At 35.9% G+C, this 23,949-nt stretch overlaps 2 protein-coding genes across 2 annotated transcripts; one reads left to right on the forward strand and one right to left on the reverse strand.

Annotated features, from left to right (window-relative positions):
* Positions 1–814: 814 nt before the first annotated feature.
* On the reverse strand, positions 815–5,383 carry LOC145018705 (Transducin/WD40 repeat-like superfamily protein). Its single transcript, XM_078976561.1, has 14 exons — positions 5,248–5,383; positions 5,075–5,130; positions 4,854–5,003; positions 3,734–3,848; positions 3,517–3,619; positions 3,263–3,440; positions 3,073–3,127; positions 2,758–2,845; positions 2,573–2,648; positions 2,270–2,369; positions 1,990–2,041; positions 1,464–1,601; positions 1,145–1,232; positions 815–1,043 (listed from the first exon to the last, which is right to left on the reverse strand). Exons 1-14 carry the CDS (start codon positions 5,303–5,305, stop codon positions 981–983), a joined length of 1,320 nt encoding a protein of 439 aa, XP_078832687.1. The 5' UTR covers positions 5,306–5,383; the 3' UTR covers positions 815–980.
* A 4,471-nt stretch (positions 5,384–9,854) lies between these two features.
* Positions 9,855–12,448, forward strand: LOC145016111 (putative receptor protein kinase ZmPK1). The gene has a single exon (XM_078974525.1). It carries the CDS (start codon positions 9,855–9,857, stop codon positions 12,234–12,236), a length of 2,382 nt encoding a protein of 793 aa, XP_078830651.1. The 3' UTR covers positions 12,237–12,448.
* Positions 12,449–23,949: the final 11,501 nt, after the last annotated feature.

Below are 23,949 nucleotides of genomic sequence, written 5' to 3' on the forward strand. Positions count from 1 at the left end.
TCTGGGACATGACCTTATATTTTCTAAATTATAAAAATAATAAGATTAATCACTTTCGATGTCACATTCAAACAACTCTTTGAACCCTTAGGCCTAATTTGTTACATATGACAAAGCAAAACAATCCTTATGTTCTGTTTGTGTGAATCAATGTTAGTTATTTTGTATGAAAAATTGCAAATGTTATCATGGATTTTATTTATATACAGTTTTTGTATTTGTTAAACTTTTGATCTCGTTTATTTTGATATTTTTTTTATCAGTATAACGTTTCGTTTGTTAATTAATTAGGTATTAGATGTATGGTTTCATACTTTTAATATTTTAATATTGCCCAATGAGAAGATATATACAAAAGTTTATATTTTATAAGGAAATATGTATAAATATTTTCTAATTAATACTTTTAAATATCACTTATGAATTCGTCTAAACAATGCCTTTAAAAATTACCAGTTTTAATTAGTAAAGTTATGGGCTGAACTAAACAAAATGATGAATCTATATCGGGTTATGTCCAAGCGTGGAAGCAATCTTTTCCTTCAGTTCAATCCATAGATAAAGTTTCTAAAAAGTGAAATTGTGTACACGAATTAAATTGACTTGGAAGATTAAACAATCAATCAATCTTTTACTTGACATTTTATAACTTTTTCTCATCTGATTAGGATAAAGGATAAACCACTAGGTCGCTATCAAACATATTGATCAGGAATTCAATATTCATTTGATGCCAAATAAAGGGAAGTTAATTGGTCCTTGAGATTTTCTTTCCATGTTTGGAAATAATTCAATTCAATTCAATTCAATTCCATTATTTGTTAAAATACCAAAATACCCAATCATATATATAATTAATTAAATCCTTTGACACAGATTCCATTCCTTCTGATAATATTTTACAAATCAAATGCCCGTGATTGCTGCAAAACTGGAGAGAAAGTGTACAAGTGAAGAAAATTGAAAATAGGTGAGGTGGGCTAAGCAAGGAGATGGGAACGAATCAGGAGGGGGTAGGTGACACAACTTCCAGTGCTCCATACCTGCAATGCATAATTACAAACATTATTTATTAATTATTTTAATAATAGTTGAGTATGAGTGGCTAAATTGATAAAATGGGTGCTAGAAATACAATACTTACAACCGATAACAGGGGCCCCTGTTTGTACTTGTCATGGAATGAAAATGTTAGAGGCTTCGGGTCCTCTCCAGGCCCTCTGATGAACCCACTGAATTCCAAAAAAAAAAAAAAAAAAAAAAAAATGAAAACAAACACTACTTTCAACTTTCAATGACGAGGATGAGACTTTTCACTTTTGCAGACAAAAACCATGTCCCACCTTTTTGGGTATAGTTTGTTGTTATGTAGAAAATATACTAGTATATGTTATATTGACAGGATATAATAAGTCTTTTATTAATTATTATTATTATGCAAAGAATGAAAATGAGTGACATACATTAATGAGGGGGTTATGATTGTGGCCCTTTTAACATCATATATGGCGATGAGACCCTTGTACACCTCGTTTCCATCTTTATATGACACAGCCAAACGCTCCCCTGTAGCATCCCATGCTATCTTCTCAATACCTCCACTGTCATATCAATCAATTATCAATTACAACTTACAAACGAGATAAGGATTTATTCTTTACTTTGCCTCTGCTAAATTTTATTAGTAGTCATCAAAAAATTATATTATGTACAAAGATAACACCAAATATAAACAGGACAGATAATCATGCTTCTATACCTATACATATACCAACGGCTTTCAACAACCATTACCTAAAAACATATGCAATCTTCTACAAATTTTGCCATAACTTAAGAAGGTGTAAGTTGCATATGTTTTACTTTTACATTGAAAAGTAAATTAGATGAAGCTATCAGCAATAAAAGTTTATTGATCAAGAAAAGAAAATAATAATAATAATAAAGCACTAGAATGAATAGATAACAGAAGGCAACTTTTGTAATTACCTGTTGGTCAAAGATTTCAGCTCTGGCAAGTCAACAGGTAGCAGGTGTGCATCTGAGGAAAATGAAAATCATCATGAGAAATGGCAAATATGGAATTTAGACAACAATAAAGAATGGTGATATATAAAGGCCAACTCCAAAGAAGCAACATAAATCTAACATTAATATCAAAAGGTATTGAAACTCTAGCAACTTCAGATCAAACACAAGCATAGATAGAAATGCCACTTTCAGTCAAATCAGTGTAAGTACAGAGTAAAGAGAAGATAACAACACATACCAAGTGATGGAGGCTTTGTAGCAAAGTGAACAGAACCTAATGTTAAGGATTCAGAGAAAGCAATAAGAATCATTCGCCCATTAGGATCCCATGCTGCTCCCTACATATATAGCAGCAATTACCAAAACATCTAAATAAATCAGAGATCAAGGAGATAAATCACTTAGCTGCAGGCTACAGTGGAAAAACATGCTTTAGAATATTTAAAAGTCAAGAAAAACATACTACAACAATTTTACATGACATATCATATCTACATGCACCAGAGCAATATTGTGTGATGTATATGCAATAAAAACTAACCGTGACAAAGCCACTTGTTGAAGACCAGAGTTCTGATGTCCATGTGTTTGTCTCCCACAGATAGAATGTTCCATCACTACATAACATCATGATAATTGCTTTAGTGCCAAAGTTTTTTTTAATATGTGTCTTGAATGAATATATCAACTGAATATAGATCTGAGTCCAATGATAAATGACATTACAATTTTGCAGCAAAGAAGTAATCTCTAGTAGGAGACCACTTTAGCAGTGATATTCTCCCTAATCCTCGCCGAATGGGTGTGCCCACCCCTGTACAAATACCCACAACAACAATTTGTTTATATCAAGCTCAATATGTGGACAAAGATCATCTTTTTAACATAATCTCTAGTAAGTTCTAATACATTAGCTTTTTTACATATGAAAAGAGAAATACGCCTTTAACTTCCTTTTAAAAAAAAAAAACCCAACAAGAGCATAGTCATAATTTATTTTTCTGGGGTATATTGAAAAACTCAACATGCATAAGAATATACCTTGAGCAAAATCCCATATTGTGAACGATGAGCTCGCATATGAAGCAGAAGCCACATATGTGAAGATACGTTAAGGGAAGCATTATAAATTTGGTCATGCAAAAAGACTCTAAAAATCAAAATTTCAAAACGGATCCAAGTAGCACTGAATAAGAAAACCAGCATGCAAGCAAAACAAAAGCTAATTAGGATATCTTCCATCAGGACTCCATGAGAGTGCACTTATTTGTTCATCGCCATGGCCTCGAAGAAAATCCACAAGAGTCCATCTAACTCCAGAACCTCTAGACTGGCTGCCAGAATTAACCCCAGGTCTAACACATGCAGTATTTCCAGGATATGAAGCAGACCAAATGCAAATTCCACCCCTGTTTATACATTAATAGAAACTCATGAGCTTCCACATGCCAAGAGTACAAGGGTATGGATGTCAAATATACTAACTTGCAGCCTACTGAAAGTGTCTTCCCAGCATTTGGCCTCCATTCCAAGAGCTTAGCTTCCCTTTGAAGATCATTCATCAGAATGCAGGGGTCCTTGCCTTCTCCTAATAGAAAAAAAAAAGGTGAACAACCAAGTAATCAGATCTCAAGATTGTGAATGAATCTGGAGAGTATACCAAATCAACTGTTTTGCTTGCTCATTTCAGTAAGTTTCTCACCTGAGTCTCCATAATCACGAATAGTTACTTGATTCCGTGCAAAAATAAATGCCAGAATATCCTTTTTTTGGTGCCAACTAACACATTTGAGATCAACATGTGGCAATAATTTCACCTACGAATTTTTAATTAACAAGAACAAAATTAGACCACATGTGCATGCTTACAAATGAAAAAAAAAAAAAAAAAAACTTATAAATCATGATCCCCTTGCAGTAAACCAAGGACGAGCTTCTTTAATCTGCCAAGTATGCTCTTTTGTGTTAATAAATAATAACTCATTTCTGGATCTCATTTATGTGCATCTTAGTGGTTATATCTTATCTTTTGGTTCATTCAGCTATATTTATATTAGGTTCAGGTAGAAGTAATTAAAGAAAGACTTGCTATAATGCTATCAAAATAAAAAATGCACAATGATGGGTATAAGGGCATTGTGTTTAGAAAAAATCCAGACGTTTGATTATGTAGCAAGTATTTGTAACATGTCTAGGAAGCAAGGAATTGACAGGAAAAAGTGTTGGTATAAGAGAATGGTAGTGGATATTTACTGCAGAGTTTCAAAATGAAACCAAAAAGTTGATTCAGTAGAACTACCTAGTTTGTGATCAATGTAATAGTAAAACAATTTCACATCATCCATACCACAGAGATACAAATCCAAAGATGTAAAAGTGAGAGCTACTACTAGAGAAGAGTGCACACCTATCAACATTGCAGAGACAAAATTGTTATTTGTGTGTGAAGTAGCGTTATATCTTTGTTTCACCTACTATGTAATATCTAAATTTTCACAGTTGTCATCTTCCATGAGTAAGATGTTTACATTTTCATTTCAGAACTTCTGGAACTCTATTTTCATAACTTTGGAATGGAATTTAAAAATTACCAGCTCACAATTCATGATGAGCAGCAGTTAAAGCAAATATCAATCCATAGCTGATACAAAATTCAAATTTATGATGTTTACACTTTACAGAATTCCAAATCCATTTCGAGAGCTTGGAAATCACACTTCAAACACCAACTTAGTGGAATTGAATGCACTAATTTGAGTCATATGAGCCCTAATTTAGGCACAAAATATACTACTCTATACGATAGTATACGAGATACTTACATCATCAGGACCCAGAAGGCTTTTAAGAGGACCATAAGAGACTGCTTGAAGTAAACGCGATAAACGATTCACTGGAAGTTCTACGCCTCTATCTGGATGTGGCGACGCTGGATAATCTAACTGATACGGAATTGGACTGAATACTACTCCCTAAATGTTATAGAATATCAATCTCCCAATCGCTGATGGTAATCAATATATAAAAGGGATGAAAAGCTTACAAGAACTTTTCCATAAGTTTCCTTCGCTTGATCCTCCGAAAGATTTTCAGCGGTAACTGATGATTAGTCAAAACAGAAGTTGAAATTTGTTAATGACAATGGATTCCATATAAAATCAGCAAATGAATTCGAAATCCATTGTAGATTATACGCATTATGGAGAGAAGTTATACTTAGGTCTCTGTTGATTTCGCATACAGTAACGGAGCCTGGATGAGGAAACGATGGCATTCTTCAAGTTCCGCTGTCGCTGTGTTTTTGGGAGAGTAGGGCTGGCTGATGTAGTAGCAAATTTCCCCCCTTTTCACCCGGGACTTCATTTCCTTTTGAGTAAATTACACTACGGTCCCTCATATATTGTTTTGGCCATCTCCAATCCATTTAAAATTTCAAAGTGTTTATACTGCGACATTAATATTGTAATTCTTTTATATAAGTTTAGTTAGTCTGAAAATATTATAAAAGAAGTGGAACCTGTTAGAAATTTTAATTCAGTTTTATATTTTATTTGGTTAGCTGAAAATGAAATTGAAATTCGATTTCATATTCTATTTGGTTTATAAACACCACAATGAATTTGATTTTAATAATGATTTTATTGTCGTTTCTTTTTGTTTTTATGGTTGTTTCTCTATACCTTTATGCATTTATGTTTTTTTTTATTGTCTTTATGTTTTAATTCCAATTTCAGTTAATGTTTGGCCCTTTCTTTATGTATTTTATGTGTTTAATATTTCTTTATGTATTTTTATATGTTTATGTTTCACGTTTCTAACTTTATATGATTATAAATTAAACGACCTCATGCTTTATATATATATATATATATATATATATATATATATATATATATATATATATATATATATATATATATATATATATATATACTAAAGGAAATAATTACAAAGTTTCATATGTTTTCAAATAAGTAATAAAATATATAAATGAACCTCTACTTATGACATGTATCCCCATGCATTTTGTGTAGATCCCCTTCGATATGAGTTGATCTAAGTCTCGGTGAAATTCTTTATGTTTACTAATTAACCAACGGCCAATCTCTTTATAAACCAACATAAGAAAACTTCAAAGTCTTCTTTTATCTTCAGAGTGTTGTTGTATGTTTGTGTCATTTACAAGAGTGAGAGTGAAACTTTCAAGTGGATGACATAGATGGGTTTGGTATAGCCCCTAGGAGTTTGTTGAGCAAGAAGCCCAAGGTGTCAGAGCACAAATCGAGAATCCGGCAGGGCCGCAACCGGCATGGCAAATGCGGCAAGATGCATGAGAGGGCGTGCAAGACAGGGAGTTCGGGCTGCTTCAAGTGCGGCCGAACTAGTCATATGAGCAGGGATTGTACTACTGCTACCACTACGATAGGATCAAATTTGATTTGTTTTCAATGCAATCAGAGGGGACACAAGTAGTCCCAATGCCCAAGTTTAGCTGCAGCAGGACATGTGGCGGCACCTGCTCCTGCCACACTGAGGATTATAGATGGCCGTTAGGGCCGGGCTGAGGCGCCCACAACGAGGAGCAGGGCTTTTCAGCTAATTGAAGAGGAGGTACGTGCGGCTCCCGATGTTGTGATTGGTATGTATTCTCTCATTATCTCTTTATTTATCTTGATTGTCGCTCATGTTTTATGTGTTTTATTATAGGATTGTTCCTAGTGAACGGTATATTAGCTTTGGTACTGTTTGATTCGGGTGTCACCTGATCTTTTGTGTCGCTTGCACTCAACAAATGATTTGTAGGAGCTCCGGGGGAGCTGGGTTGCCCATTGGATGTGGAGATAGCAGATGACAGGACCGTCAGGGTCACGAGGGTTCATAGAGGATGTACTCTACAGTTATTCAATTAGCAGTTTTCAGTAGACCTGGTTTCTATTCCCATGCATGAGAATAAGGTTATAACGGGTATTGATTGGATAAGCCCCAATGGGGCGGTGATTGACTGTGAGTAGCAGTTAGTGAGGGTTTGCACTTCTAGTGGGGGAGAGTTAGTGATCCAGGGCGAGAGGCCACAACACGGACTGATTTTATGTTTAGCAAGGAGAGCAAGGCGCCACCTTCAACAAGGTTGTGCAGGATATGCCGCCTATGTCATGGATACCCAGGAGAAAGGGTAAGACAACAGTTAATGATGTACCAGTAGTGTGAGAGTACCTGGGCGTATTCCTGGAAGATTTCCTGGGATACCTCCGGAGAGCCAGATTGAGTTTAGGTATGACCTGGTCCTTGGTGCGGCTCAGATAGCCAAGACATTATATCGGTTAGCTCCTCCCGAGATGCAAGAGTTGTCTACGCAGTTGCAAGAGCTGCTAGACAAGGGTTTTATCAGGCTGAACAGTTCATTATGGGGAGCCCCGATCCTGTTTATGAACGAAAGATATAAGACAAAACTGCAAGAATGGTCCTTGTGGTATGTCAAAAATCATCACTTTGGTCCAAAAAGGTTTAGACTTGCACTACCGGTCCAAATTTTTCATTTTGTTGCGAGTTTGGTCAAATTTGTTTTGGATATTTTTTAAATGATGAAATGACCCCTTGGTATATTCATTTTCTTTATTTATATTAGAATAACTAGAAAAAGAAAAAAAAACATATAATCACCCTCCCCTGTTCATCTTTTATCCCTCCGGTAAACATCACTACCACCACCGGTATCATCTCCCCCCGTTTAGCTTGTCACTTCCACATCTCTCCGACCAAGCTTCAACAATGATGGATTTTGGAGGGTGTTTTTTTAGGTTCGATGGCTATTCCAGATAAAGATAAAGGGATGGAGGGAGAAAGGTAGTTGGGGGAGGGAGTGAGAAACCCTTGTCGGGCCACCAGCGTATGCATATCTGCAAATACCACCACCACCGCCGTCGGAGAAGTAGAGAAAAGACACCGCTCCTAACCTGAACTCTAGACTTAACATCACCAAAGCTTACAGAGGTGGTCAAATCTTGAAATCCTAATCCTAGCTTCATCGCCATCCTCCTTATGGACACACATGCAACAGATTATAACAAAATACACTTTATTTTTTTAGTTTATTTTTTTAGACCATGTTTTTTATTGAAAAAACCGAATCTACAATTGTTCGTGATTTTTCCTCATCTTTCCATAGAGATCCATACTTATATATAAAAATGATTTTTTTTCAAAAAACCCACTTTATTTTCTTTATTTGTTGAAAAGTTAATGTCTATTTTTTTGTAGAAAAAAAATAATAAATATATCAAAATTCATATTTTTTTGGCTCTTTAAACATTGGTTCATATTGATGTTTAAAAAAAATCGAAATTTCAGTTCAAATTCACATTGTGAACCTGTTCAGATTCATATTGTGAACCTGCTCAAATTTATGGTGTGAAACTATGAATAATAGTAAGTCAAATTCACAATGTGAATAAATCCATTTAATGATTTTACAAAACTAATTTATGAGTAATGAAAACGTTAAAATATTATAAAACAATATGGAATATATATTTCGATTCATATGTAAATGTCACTAAATTAATTTACAAATGATCAAATAGTTGAAATAATAAGTCAAATTCACATTGTGAACGTTACAAATTGAAATATTTACCATTTAGATTCACAGTGTGAATCTGAAATTATCGAGTTTTTTACATTGTGAATGTTACAAATTGAAATATTTACAATTTAGATTCACAGTGTAATTCTGAACTGATCGAGTTTTTTAATTTTTATTTTTATTTTTTAATTTGTTTAATCGATGTTTATGTTTATTAATATTTAATAGAGTACAAAAAATTAATATTTTTGGTATAATTAGTTTTTTAAATAAAAATAAACTTCAATATTAACAACAAATCACAAAATGAAGTGGGTTTTTTCGAAAAAAAAAATTCGTTTTTTTATATATCAATATAAATCTCCATGGAAAGAGAATGAAAAATTATGAACAACGATATATTCGGGTTTTTTTTTCGATAAAAAATATCGCCTAAAAAAATTTAAATGAAAAAAATAGGTGAAATTTTTGGTAAGGAGGTGAATTTTTTAGTATAATACGGTATGTGCGTCAAATTTACATATGTAATCTATTTCTTTGACCGTTGATTGTTATGATTTCTGACGCTCACGATTGGTTCGTTGTTAATGTTTCTATATTGAACCTCAACCCTAGAAGATATATATTATCTATATCAGAAAAAATAGTTTATTTCTCTAATGACTCTTGGACTTGGTTATAGTAATTTACCAAGTTGTACCACTCAATGTCCCTGTTATTGTCAAACGATAGCTGTGTGGTCTTCAGGTATGCAAAATTATGCACTAAAGTGTGACTATTAATGTATTCTATCAATTGTTAGATGTAAAAATGATGTGGAAATATAAGGGTTATTATTAGTAATTCCTTGAGCTAATCTTTCCTATTTCATATATTAAAACGTGGCGGGTTGAGTACTGACTTGAACAAACGTGCCAAAAGTTTTTGACCAACTTTGTATTAATATAATTCCAACCATTGCATTATAATTATAAATTAACGAGTCACAGATTAAGGAAGCAAACAAGTAGCAACCTTGTACCCATTGCTTTCCTGCTTTTATTCCGATTGCTGTTTGAAAAAAACAACCAACTAAATTATAGCTTTATAAGGCGTCTTTCATTTTACAATATAAAACGACCGAGGTAGTCCATTCTTGGTCAATATGGAATGTAAAAACCCCAAAACAAAGCATTCTAAAGCTTGATAAACCCGTTTATATATGGTTCACATCCTGGCTTCAGGAAATCGTAAACAGCAAATGATGAGAGAAATATTCCTTCTATTCTTCCTCTTCTGTTTGTCGCTAAAATCTTCAGCTTCAAAGAACACCATTAAAGACCATCTTCAGAGGGGTTCCTCTCTATCTGTTGATGATAGTTCAGACGTCATAAGGTCCCCAGACAACACTTATACCTGTGGCTTCTATGGTCTCCAAAGCAATGCTTATTGGTTCGCAATTTGGTTCACGAACTCCAAAGAGCGCACAGCGGTCTGGACAGCCAACCGCAACACACCTGTGAATGGCCGTGGGTCAAAGCTGACATTTAGGAGAAACGGAGCCATGGTTTTGACAGATGTGGATGGCATGGTCGTGTGGGAAACAAACACAACCTCCACAGACGTAAATAGAGCAGTGCTGCTGAATACAGGTAATCTGGTATTGAAGAACCAAAAAGGTCAGATTCTTTGGCAAAGTTTTGATTATCCAACTGATACTCTATTGCCTTATCAAACGCTAACAAAGAGAAAAAGCTTGATATCTGGCTTACGAAGAGGAAGTCTTGAATCTGGAAATTTTGTTTTGAGCTATAACAGTATTAACGTTTTAACACTGACTTACGATGGCCCAGAAATATCAAGTGTGTACTGGCCTAGTCCTGATCCTGGATTTAATGTCTGGTCTTACGGAAGAACTTCATATAACAGCAGCAGAACCGCAGCCTTTGATGATTTTGGTGAATTTAGGTCGAGCGATCGGTGGCAGTTTAGTGCTTTAGATATGGGTTTTGGGATCAGAAGGTTAACCATGGACTATGATGGTAATCTCAGATTCTATACCTTGAACGAGTCAACTGGGTTATGGTCGATTTCATGGCAAGCTATTGCACAACCATGTAGTGTTCACGGAATCTGTGGGAGGAATGGAATCTGTGATAACGGAGTACTACAATCGGAATGTTCATGTCCACCCAATCACCAGTGGACTAACCCTGCTGATTTAAGTCAGGGTTGTAAGCCTACTTTCAATACAACCTGTTCAAACTCAACAAAGTTTGGATTTTTGGAAGTGCCGTATACAGATTACTATGGCTTTGATTTAGATTACTTCACACCCACTACGTTGGATGCTTGTAAGGACATCTGTTTGGGAGATTGTAGATGTATAGCATTTAGTTACAGGATAACAGGGGCAGGAATATGCTTTATTAAAAGTGCTCTTTTCAACGGTTTCCGGTCTCCTAATTTCCCAGGAAGCATCTACTTGAAAGTACCAATTGACATGGAAACAAGAGAATCTGTCTCAGTTCTTACTACTTCTAACGCCACATGTGTAGAGGTCACAGTCATGCTGGGTTCTCAATCTATGTATAAACCATCTGGCACAAAGGTGAAATGGATTTATCTTTACTCCTTCGCTATAGCTATTGGTGTGGCTGAAGCTTTTGTTATCTTGATAGGGTGGTGGCTTTTTTATAGAAAGAATGCTCTCCTAACTAACCTAGAAGAGGGGTATCGTATGGTATCAGGTCAGTTTAGGGGGTTTACTTATCAAGAATTGGTGAAGGCGACACAAAACTTTAAGGCGGAGATAGGGAGAGGAGGCTCGGGGACTGTGTATAAAGGGGTTTTGGAAGATGAAAGGGTGGTGGCTGTGAAAAGGTTAGGAGATGTGAGCGAAGGTGGAGAGTTTTGGGCAGAAGTGAGCACAATCGGTAAAATCAATCACATGAATTTAGTAAGAATGTGGGGATTCTGCTCACACAAACGACACAGACTTCTGGTGTATGAGTATGTGGAAAATCTTTCTCTTGACCAGAGATTGTTCTCCACGAGTTTTCTTCAATGGAAAGAAAGGTTCAAGGTTGCCGTAGGCATAGCAAAAGGTTTAGCTTATTTACACCATGAGTGCCTAGAATGGGTGATTCATTGTGATGTTAAGCCAGAAAACATTCTTTTAGACGAGTCGTTTGAAGCAAAGATTGCAGATTTTGGTCTGGCGAAGTTGTCTCAGAGAGGTGTTCAAAGCTCGGAGTTTACCACGATCAGAGGGACAAAAGGATATATGGCTCCAGAATGGGCTAGCAACCTTCCTATTACAGCAAAAGTTGATGTGTACAGCTATGGGGTTGTGGTTTTAGAAATGGCAAGGGGAATTCGACTTTCTAATATTGTTGTTCAGGAAGGGGAAGAGGAAGAAACGGAGCTTATGAGGTTTGTAAGGGTGATGAAAACGAAGCTTCGAGGAGAAGAAATGGATTTGTGGGTTGAAGAGATGATTGATTCGAGGTTGGGAGGGTTGTTTAGTAGGAAGCAAGCTGCAAAACTTGTTGAGATTGGTATAAGTTGTGTGGAGGAAGACAGAAATAAAAGGCCTACTATGGATTCAGTTGTTCAAGATCTAATTGATTGCGAGTCCTAGTTTATACACCAATTATTTTACTTCTAATCTATATCGGAGTTTGTACCCTCAACATTTGGCTAGAGACATCCATCAACTAGTTATGTTAACTTGGGAGAGTTTGAGTTATTTATTTTTGGCTTGTGAAATGTGATCATGTAATGTATTTTAACTGGATTAAGCATAGGGCATTGATTCTCTTGTTAAACTGGGATAGTTGGTGTTGTTTTTCATTTTTAGTTTGTAATATGTAATGTTTTTGCTTCTAGTTTTTTTCCTAGTGTTTGTTTAGTAATATAATTCCATTGCTTTAAAAATGTTACTTTTATATGGTTGTATACTTTGTTTAATAATCTTTAATAAAGCATATGGCTCAAGCCTTTTGTTTTCCTTTAATTTAGACAAAATTGCATAAATGGTCTATGTGGTTTCAAAAATATCACATGTTAGATCCCTAATTTTTTTTTGATGCGGATGGTCCATATATTTTCATTTTCTTGTGTAGTTAGTGTCTGAACTACGACCACAATTCGTCATCATCGCACAATGTCTTCATCCCAGTCATCTTCATCGACAAAACCAACAAAACTACTTTCATGGTTTTGGCCTCTCGACTTTCAATTTTATGCTAAACGTGTTCAGTGCTCATTATTTCAATTGATACCCATGTCATCGTTGCGAACCAAGTGATAAAGAGAGGAATAGGATGAGGAAGCTTCGCTTTATGTTCCATATCGATTGATCCGACTGCGTGTAGGTCGTTGTTTGATTGCATGAATATGATTTAATTTGTGGGGTGCGATTTCCGGGGTGAGTTCCTTGTGATTTTTGGGTGCAATTATTTGATTGATAAATTCAACACACACACACACACATGCAATCAGATGTACTAATTTCCTCTTATTGTTCAATAAGACGCAACTGTGTAAAAGCGATGGTGGTGATCGAAGATTAAGATGCCGACGATGAACCCTGATAAAGAATAATAGGAAAGGGTGGGGTGGTGGGTGGATAGCAGTGGCCAAGGGCGAGTGTACATGCATTGTAGGTGGATCCCATGACCCACCTTACTTTTTAAATTTTATAATAAGTTGTGTTGAAAGAAAATTTAGGAACCACCTTGAATTTTTTAAGACATACCTTTTAATGTTGGATCAAAATGAGTAGTCAATTTTAATGATCTGGTTAATTGATTTATAAGTTTATATATACCTAACCTACACCAGCTGTTGTAAAACCTATGTGGTTTTTGTTACTTATAAAAAAGAAGGGTGATGGAAAGGTTTATTAAGGATTGTTTAAGCAATAATGATATGTGGTTTTTGGTTTAACCTTGATCTAGTTCAAAAAAGATCATTTTTAGGTTAAATCAGTCCGAGTCGGAAAGATTTGTGATTTTCTTGGCTAAGTAGGCAAAACTCACCTAGTTGAAGGTTGAGTTCGAGTAGTTTGCGAGTACTCAGCCGAGTTATCCGAGTTTTACAACACTACATATGACCCAACCCACAACTAGTAATTTTAACTATTTTATTTTTCTTGGTTTCACTTAAATAGGGAACCACATGATTTTTTGTTCTGGACTCGCCACTCCACTAGCAGTGGCATTTTAAATCATTAGGGTTTTATTGGTAGGCGGGACAATGATGGTGGGGTGGATCGTTTCCAAGATATTACAAGTAATTTTAATTGTCCATGCTGGACGATTATGAACTGTGGTTACATTTGTTACAAAATATTACAAGTCATTTTAATTGTCAAATTGGATAGAATGACTTAATTGGTAAAAGTGATGAACATTGTGAATTAATTTTGTTAGTAGTTAAGGGTAAAATCATCATTTAGTCACGTTCAAACTGTTTAGTGTAGAAAAAGAAATAGATTTTATGTATACAATACCTTTCAGACATACATTTAATTTATTTTATTCATCATCATGCCCTTTTTAGGTTGCACTTTATTTTGTATTGCTTGGAGATCAAATCAGAAGCATCCCAAAAGAAGGAGATGAAAGAAGTATGCCTTTTTTGGTCAAACAACATAAAAGTAATTATCCAATGTATAAGTTTGGGGTTAAAAAAATACCAAATAAGTATTTTGTATGCATAATAATTCATTAATATCATACTGAAACCTATTTTAATGCTTCTTAAATGTAAATATAGGTGGAGGAGAAACTAGAGTTTGAACAAGGGAAAACAAGTGTCCGCTGATTCTTAACTAGGTTTAGTACTCCTATATTCTTAGAGGTATGTATGTTTACTTTTAGACTCGACAGAGTGGGGTCGGCAGCCTTCGGCAAATCCTACCTAGACTCGGTAAACACTGTGCCATGAACTCGGCATGCCGAGTTTGGTGGCCAAAATCGGCATGTCGAGTTCGGTGGCCAAACTCGGTGGGTTTATGCTGAGTTATTCCTCTCTCTTCCCCTTCTTCTTCTCCACTCGACAACCTCTTCTTCCCCTGTAACACCATGTTTATTAAATAAACAAAGATCACATAGATGATTTATATTAAAAATTACTGTATTAAAAAACCAAATTGCTTTAATATAAATATTAAATATTTTTATCTAATAAGTTTGGTTCAAAAACTCTAAAAATGAATCTAACAAATATTTTTTTAATTAAATTTTAACCTAAAATAAATCCACCTATTATTCTTATATGTATTTAATTTATAGTTTATTAATTATTAGTAATTCCGTGAGATAGTCTTGGCTTTCCTGTTTCATATATTAGAACTTAGCGGATTGCAAAAACCATTTTGAGAACTGAGGGTTGTTGGGTAAATTACGGATTGTACTTGAAAGGGATTTCCGAAGTCACTAATAGAAAGGGTATCTTATGGACTTAGTTTGAAAGAAAAAGAGAAAGGAAGGACTGATCTTGTCATTATGGAAAGAATTTTCATGGGGACCGAGTATATAAACCCGTCACCCTCCCGCTAACCCTAAACAGTAGGTGATTATGTTTGAGATGATTGTCTTTGTGATAATTGGGTGGTTTGTCACTATTTGATATGCTTTATGTGCTAGGATGCTATGATATATGCGTTAGTAGTAGTATGGGTGAAATAGTCCCCGGATACCGGTTGAAAGATACTGAAGGGGTAGACAGTATCCATGCGTGCCTAACAGTATGTTCATGATATAATATTATGTGGTAGTGTAGGGGGTGAAATAGTCCCCGAAACCAGTTGAGATAAACCAGAGGGTAGGTCGGGCACCCAAATATGCTTGATAGGGGTAGGTCGGACACCCTTGTATATCTGAAAGGGGTAGGTTGGGCACCCCGGTATGCCTAACAAGGGTAGGTTGAGCACCCCGGTATGCTCAGCAGGGTAGGTCGGGCACCCAGATTTGCCTGAAAGGGGTAGGTCGGGCACCCCGGTATGCCTGACAATATGTTATTGTATGGTGTGTGGTATGATGGGGGAACTCACTAAACTTCGTACTTACGGTTTTCAGTTTTGATTTTAGGTACTTCTTTTTCAAAAGGAAAGGAGCCACCAGGATCGCAACGCATCACACTTTTTTTTCTTTACATGAGATCTTTGGGATTATACTCTGATATTGATTTATGATGACATGTTTTTGATTATTGACATACTGGTTTTGACATGGGATGATATTATGAATGTCTTTAAATTATTGGTTTTTATAACAACTTATTTAAAAATGAAATTGTTGATCTTAAATTTTTGGATGTTACAAGTTGGTATTAAAGCCTTGACTTGAGGGATTCGGACACACCTTCGGGGGTGCTAGACTCAAATCGAGGGTTTGAAGGATTTTTATAAGGAAATAAATTTCAAAAAAATTAAAATAAACAGTTTTTGATAACGAGCAAGAAGTGTGATGCGTGCAATCGGCCGAGCTCAAGTAAGTTTTTCCCAAGATACCCATACATGTTATGTTATGTTATGATACGAATTGAGGATATGTGAACTACATGTTAGATTATGGATAAGGATCTAGGAAGGATGCCTTATATGCCTATTGTATGGGCTTGTAGACCTGCATGGTAGTACTGATCAGTCAATGATAGGATGGTCTGTTTAGGTTATGCTTGATTGTATGAGCTTTATAATGTCATGCCAGTACAAATTCATGATTAGAGGATAGAATGGTTTGATTGGAGTATGTTAGTTAGATTTTCCATTGTCTGAATGCTGCTTGGTTTGTGCTTTGTGGGACTCTTAGTGATGTAAGTTAGCTACTAAGTGAATATGATAAGTCACATGGGATACAGGCCGGATAGTCTCAGAGTGATGGACTTGACCCTATTGTGCAACTCTCATTTGAGTCTAACCGTTCTAGGGATGAGTCTTTTACTCAAAGGATTATCTGATCTCTGTTGCATGTGTTTATATTCATAAGGTAACTAGTTGACTTTATTGGGAATCTTTCAGCAGCTGAGGATTGGGTGGTTTCGGGAACCCAGGAAAGCCTGGGATATGTATTAGTGGGTTAGCAGTGAGGTTTAGTGAGACTTGGGTGCATCAGTTTGAGAGGGTGACTTGGAGGATTCAGGATAATTCTTGAGGAAAATATGGATATGTGTGGAAGGTCGTATTGGGCATGTACTATTGAACGCACAGGATCCATACTCGAATCGGTGAGAGTATTGGAGAATACAAGATGCCTGTGGGATAAGGATTCTTGGGTATATTCGGATCTCTTGAATGTCAGTTTAGTATGGTTTTGTGCAATCAAGAATGAGATTCAGATTCTGGTTCCGGTTCAGGATCAGGGCCTTGGCCAATCAATGTGTGATCGTAGGAGTTCATCTCATCGGGGATTACTTGCAGAGTTTTGAATGGACCTCGTTGGTCTTTCGTTCATCCAAGGAAGGAATTTTGGGAGCTCTCGATAGTCGTCTCGGGGCCTTTCAGACCAGATTTGTCGCAGGGCAGTTAGGGGATTATCTGAAGCCTAAAGCCTGTGAATCCTTAGAATCCTTCAGGAAGGAGGGTCCTATTGTTAGTTCCTGTCATCGCTATCGGAAGGGATTTTTACACCATGTTCTCGGGAGGTTCGAAGTATCTCTAGAGAAGGTGATCAGGATTCCTTCAGATGTTACGGGTGTGTCATCTTTTACTGCTACAAGGTGGACGTCGGGAATCTTTATCGCTTTGGAATTGTGAGTGAGTTTGGATAAGTCAGATCTCGGGTCGGTTCTCTGTTATTGTCTGGGTTATCAAGGATTGTTATATGCCATTCTGCATGCCGAAAAGTCCTTTGATGAACCTACAGAGGGATGTATCTTGCGGAGTGGATTCCGTATGTACCATTACTATTTCGTATCTTTGTCGAGATCCATTCAGAAGTATTATTTGGAAGATCCTTGGCCAGGAATTAGTAGGATGATTCTCCAATGAAGTTGGAGTTTAATGGTTCTATCATTTGTTCAGGTATGGTTGACAATTTCCTATGGGATAACTTATGGGTTCTAGCACTACCAATGCTAAGAGAGGAGTGGTAGCGGAAGGATACGGGTGTGGTCGCATAGGTTGTTCGACCATTAGATGTTCCAAGGGAATTGTATTTTTCGCATGGGTCGTGTTTGATTAAATCTTAGTGGTTCTGCGAGGATTCGACAGTCGGTGTAAAGGTTATGGTTTCGAGTCGCCAACATGGGAGGTGGATCGAGGTGCCAGATTGGACTAGATTTCAAGAGTACTCTTCAAAATTTCAGAGGATGGGTGATCTTAGGATTTGGATGGTAATTGATCGCTAGCATGGGTGAGTGCAGGTTGTTTCCAGTGGACTATTAGGAAGTAAGAAGGATTGGGAATCCTTCAATCCTCACGTGCCATGAAAACTTAGTAAAATCTAAGTAGGGGAGAATCGATCAGGTATCCAGGAGCAGAAATAAGTGTGAAACTAAGATGAGTTTTGCATCCCAATAAGGAGAAAGGCGGTCGAGTGGTCGTCTAGATTGAGGATTGTGAGTTGGGAGTTCGAAAAACATGTTGGGTTATGAGCATTCTAACACTCCTAAGTGTACATGCAACCCTAAATACCTTGGATCTATGTTTTCTCTATTATACATGCAAATATGAATATCCAAGGTATTATCCTAATCTAGCATACAAAATAATGGATATAACAAGATAGAATACATACCTCTTTAATGGTGCTTGTCTTCATGAAGCTTGAGTGCTTAGTGCCCCAAGTGTGACACCTCAAATGGTTCACACAACACCAAATACTCTTGGAAGAACTTGAGAGAATTCTATACTTCATAAAATCGGCTAGCCCTCTCTAGAATCATCTAGTGGCCGATTTTGGGAAGAATAATATCTTTATATAGTGTTACAATTAGGGTAAACCCTAATTGTCATGACTTTCCATTTCCTTGGATCCATGGGTTCAAATACACCATGGAGCATCATATGGGTTTTGGCCCAACTAGATAATCCATGGAGCATTAGCCCACTATATAAGTATGGATGATTTACACAATCAACCCATATATTTAATTAGTCTTCTTTTGATCACTTAATTAATCCTAGATTAATTCTTGATCAATACTAATTAAATAATCTTATTATTCTTATTATTAATATACTAGAACTTATAATATATTAATAACCGTAAGTATCTTATTTCTCTCATTATAGTCTATCCAAGTGCATGATGCCATGCAACCCAAATGGACCATGCCGGGTCGGGTCAAGTCTTACCAATTATAGTTATGGACTTAGACATTAATCCATCAGTCTCCCACTTGGATAAGTCTAAAACTATTATTGCGTATGACTTCAGGAACCAACTGGCAATCGTAGCTCTCAAAAGCTTTTGTCGAACTCTGACCTTGTAGATGAACTCTGATCTTGTCAATGACTTGTCCATTAGATAAGGGATCATATATTCCTCCATTCTAGATATCATATGGACTGAGACATGGATTATAATCATTCTCTCTGTCCATTTGTTGTTTCCCGATTTCCGATTTATGACGACTGACTAATTGAACAAATCAAATCAGTCCTGGCCCGGCCGAGCACTTCCATTTGTCATCATCAAATCATCGAGGGGCCCACAGATATCGCTTTCATCCCGAAGGTAAAAGGAATGGATAAACTTCGACTCATATGACTTGTTCTACTACTTGTTGAATCATACACAAAGACACGTTTTATAACATCGAGTTACGAATGCGTTTCGTGTAATCAATGTACTATCAACTCATAGTAACAACTCATATCTCTAGGTTTGAAGAATATAAGATATTATCGTCTCATGATCACTCGTGATAAAATCCATGAAGTGATTCCAATGAGCGCGGGTTGAATCCAATACTCAGAACTTATGAGCACTCATGAGTGTTGTAGCCCTTTGTCCAACAACTTAGACCTCTACAAGCCAACCCATGACAGTCTTAATTCATATCTACTTCCAACATATGACCGACTGTGGATGGTTTGAATAACTTAGTCATTCCGGAAGAATAACCTAGTTTATTCGGGAAGTCAAAACATGCAAAGTGAAACACAATAATAATTGAATCTAATATGGTCTCAGAACTTATGAATATAAATAAAACACTTTTTATTTATCACCATATGATTACACATTATTCATTGTATATTGTTTCAGCTATCAACATTATTCTTGAATTTAAAACAATAGTTGTCCCATGCTCCAAGCATGTACACTATGTTTTCTAAACACTAGTCATGCCATACACCAAGTATGCATACTATGTTTGTCTATGATCTTTACTTTGTGAACTAGATCAATTGAACATAATATTCAATGATTCTCTTTTCACACTCCCAAATACTTACTGCAAATGCAAGAATTCCAAATTCATGTCATTTACTGAAATCTGTTAGATTCTAAACTTATATGCATCGATCCTCTTGTAATGATACAAAGTCAGAAAGACTTAACAACAATCATTACAGAGCATTCCAAAGGAGATCATGTCCTTGGAACCATCCTTCTTGCATTAAGTTTCCTTAATCTTACACAGATTGAAAATTCTAACTTTGAAACATTTCCAGATTCCATTTTGACTATCACTTCTGAACAAGAGTTGCCTCCTTACAGATTATGTCAATATGGTCCTTCCAGAATTATCACTATACTTCCAACTGTCCTTGAGCAACCAATCTTTGGTAAACCTTAGATTGTCCTCGACAATTGTTTAATCCTTTTAGTCATATCCAGTTCTAAACCTTTTCCCTTCTTAATGCCCCAGGCATTTGGAAACTTTTAGAAAGGATAAATATAGCACATGTAATCGGTCCTATATCCGAAGCATATGGGACACGATTCATGATGTCTCACATAAAGACTAAACCAGTCTTTTGCTATAACATTTCCATTTCTATTTGCCAAGTTCTCATAATTCAGATTATGAAAAGGTATGCCGTAATCATAATCGAATTTAAGAACGCAAATAATGGACCCATATACAGAATTTCCTTATGTTGAGCCATTCCAACATGAAATTCATATATATCCTTGACTAAATGATTAAAACCTCACGATCTAAGCTTATAGATTTGAGATGAAGTATAATTTCCTCTCCCTTAATTATAGCAAAACAACTTTTCCCAATTGAAACATTTTGTTTTCTATAATTAACATTGCTAGCTTGCAATACTTATCGTAATTATCATGCTCCCACTAACATGATGATTATTAGCATAACACTTATGCTCCCACTAGCTTTGACATATACTCAGAAAGCTTGACTTCTAGAAATCAATACTTTATTGACTTTCTTACCAAAGTTCAGATTTCTGATACTAGATTGTTTTGATAAGACTTTATAAAAAACATACACCTTCCCTTAGATAGCTTATGGGTGTGTCAAAACAATTTTAAGAACTATGAAAAGGGATGCCGTAATCATAGTCTTGATCGTTTTGACCTTTGCCATTTCTCACAAGTCCAAGTTAGTGTGCCAGTAAACCACACACGCTCCACTAACGACTTTGAGAATGCAAATATCACAATTGCTATCTAACTAAAATCTACTTAGTGAAAGTGTTTCCTCACCATCATTTTCATGAATCGGAGAGAAACCTTATGACACTTAGATTTATATGGTGTATGAGTTCCTACCCATATGAATTTGTCAAAACCATAATCACAAGACAAGGATAATGACAAATCCAAAACCATATGGATTGAACTCAATCTTAATTTCTTGCCACCTGGTAGCTCAAGGGCCTACCATTGCTTCCAAGTTGTTGTGCAACACATTGAGAACTCTAAGAACTCATATGCAAAGCCAACTTTAACTAGAATGGGCACAGAATATGTCAACACGATAGGTTATAAACCTTAAGTCGTGTGCTAGTGAAGAACTTTAGGTTTCATTCTTGATTAGTTCTTGAGAATTTCAAGACCTTTAAGACTCCCACTGTCCTCTTGACCTATAAGACTCCCTTGTCAAACATCCAAGAGATAGTGTGGATTCTAATCAAGACAAACACTTCACACAATTGGCCAAAGTTGTTCTTTGTTTTATCCAAAACATCACAACTTACCAATTTCAAATGTACAAGAGTAGAAAACTTTACTCTTACATTTGTCAAGTGTTTTAAACCTTCTTTAAGACATGTCACTCAAATTACAATCTTGGAGTATGACTCTAAGACTTGTATTGGAACGAAGTATGACTCATCTTCTTGATTTAACCATTTCAACAATCCAAGATCCCTTCTTCTTAGTCATAAGAATGCACTAAGACTTCCTTAGAGAACGAATTTTGATATGGTTTCTTAATCATTAAGATGATCACAAAGCTGATACTAAAGTACTCTCCCATCTTTTCAGATTTGAGAAACTTTTATCCTTCTGCCTAATTTGATTCTTCTTATTCGCTCTGCCTTACATTGGAACCTTTTTCAATGTCTCAGAGTTACACTTAAGCTTGTAAGTATAATCATATTTACTGAGCTTTAGTAAACTATGACGAATAGTCTTATCAATCTTTTGTGGTGGACTTAATCAGTGCACATGACTATGTACTTGATCCCTTAGTCCATTACTTGACTCACACATCCATGTGAATAAGTAATTAGTCTTAATTTTTTCCAATACTTGAAAGTTCTCATTCATCATGCTATACAACTTGCATGATTCCAAGTCCCGGTCCAATTGAAACTTGGGTGATGAGAATCTTTCCTTATTTGGTAAATTTAGACATTACCACAAATGAAGGAATCAATTTCATATTTCCACTCTTGCTATTAATGGAATCATATAAGCAACAATTTTTTTTTCTCAAATGCCATTGTAAGGATATTTTAAAATAAATAAAATCAAAAATTTTCTTTTATTTTTAAACTATGCGGAAAACTTATCCTTACAATCCATATGAAAACTTGTTGTTATCTATTCCTTAGCAATATCTCATAACTCCTAAGAAGTAGCTCAAGAATCCGTTTTTCAAACTACGCGATAGAAATCCATCTACGCGATCAGATTCAGCATATTCTTTCTTTAAGTTCCTTTACTTTTCTTTGATTCTTAAAACATTACCATGTGACCCAGTCACATCATGTATCAGGAATCTGAAAATAGAAACTTAACAGAGTTAGATTAGTGGACTTTTACCTGAAGTGGAGTCAATCTTATTGACTTTAACATCCTTAGGTAAATTAGGCAGCTTCGCAACTAATGACCCTTACTTTGGCAATATAAACATATGGACCCTTTGATAATGGTACACAGGACTATTACAGACTTAGCTTTTCTCTTTACCATTTGTTCAACCGAGTTGACTATGGCCGATCCCTTTCCATTGGGAAGAGAATGCTTTTTCTGTATTTCCAGTGTCACCATTGTCAATGTCCATAAAGTTTCAGGAAGTTGATCTTAACAATAGATAAGATCATTAAGGGTCTTGTCATAGTCTATTTCATAGGTGTCCCAAAGGAACTCACTATGTGACTTAGAAAGTGATTGAACCACCAACTTTCTCAAGACTTTGACACCCAACTCTCCCGGCTTGTCAATATGTGACTACATCTCCAAGATATGATCACACCTAGACCTTGTCTTGCCAATAGGGTTCGAGTGACCTTAAATTTTTTAAGAACTTGTGGGGTATGGAGAATAATTGGAGGAGGAGGAAGAAGTATGATATCCATGGGACATCATCTACATTAGGAATGCTTGTTTCAAGAGATTTGGGAAGATCATAAATGTCTAAACCAGACATGTTATGGGAGATATTCAAGATAGTTGATCTTTGAGTCCTTAATATGACACCCAATATGAAATACTAAGGCTAGGACCCAACAAACTATTTTATAACTTAGAAGAGGTATGCCGTAGTCCAAGCTATAAAACAATTTGAAGGTAGGTGAATGACGATTCACCAATTTCCACCAAGATAAACGAAATGTATTATTAGGTTTTAATTGGTTTTGGAAACTCCTAGATCTTTTGAGATTCATTGAACTGTTCAATGGCATGTTTCAATCTCGAGTGTGCCCTTCAGGTTTTGTGACTGGGATGCCGAGGATCACAAAACAAGGTGTGAAGTAACCATGCAAATTACTTGGTACCCTTAAGTGTTTACCCCTCAATCGATGTGCCGGTTAACCACACACGCTCCATCGATACTATGATAAACATTAAGTTACCCTTTGCCTACCTTGTTAAATACGAGTTAGTGTGCCGGTTAACCACACACGCTCCACTAACCGACTTAAACAAAGTGCAAAGTGTAATTTCATGGATTAGCACCTTATTCACATTTTC

Source organism: Lactuca saligna, chromosome 9, assembly GCF_052625555.1.
Source record: "Lactuca saligna cultivar CGN05327 chromosome 9, ASM5262555v1, whole genome shotgun sequence".
NCBI lineage: Eukaryota > Viridiplantae > Streptophyta > Magnoliopsida > Asterales > Asteraceae > Lactuca > Lactuca saligna.

Bases quoted from the DNA above. Each gene is read 5' to 3' on its own strand.
- LOC145016111 (XM_078974525.1), top strand. From the start codon at position 9,855: ATGATGAGAGAAATATTCCTTCTATTCTTCCTCTTCTGTTTGTCGCTA.
- LOC145018705 (XM_078976561.1), bottom strand. From the start codon at position 5,305: ATGCCATCGTTTCCTCATCCAGGCTCCGTTACTGTATGCGAAATCAAC. The intron at 3,849-4,853 runs GTAAGTATCTCG...AAAAATTCGTAG, and splicing joins GCCTTCTGGGTCCTGATGAT to GTGAAATTATTGCCACATGT. The intron at 2,042-2,269 runs GTATGTGTTGTT...CATTTTCCTCAG, and splicing joins TACAAAGCCTCCATCACTTG to ATGCACACCTGCTACCTGTT.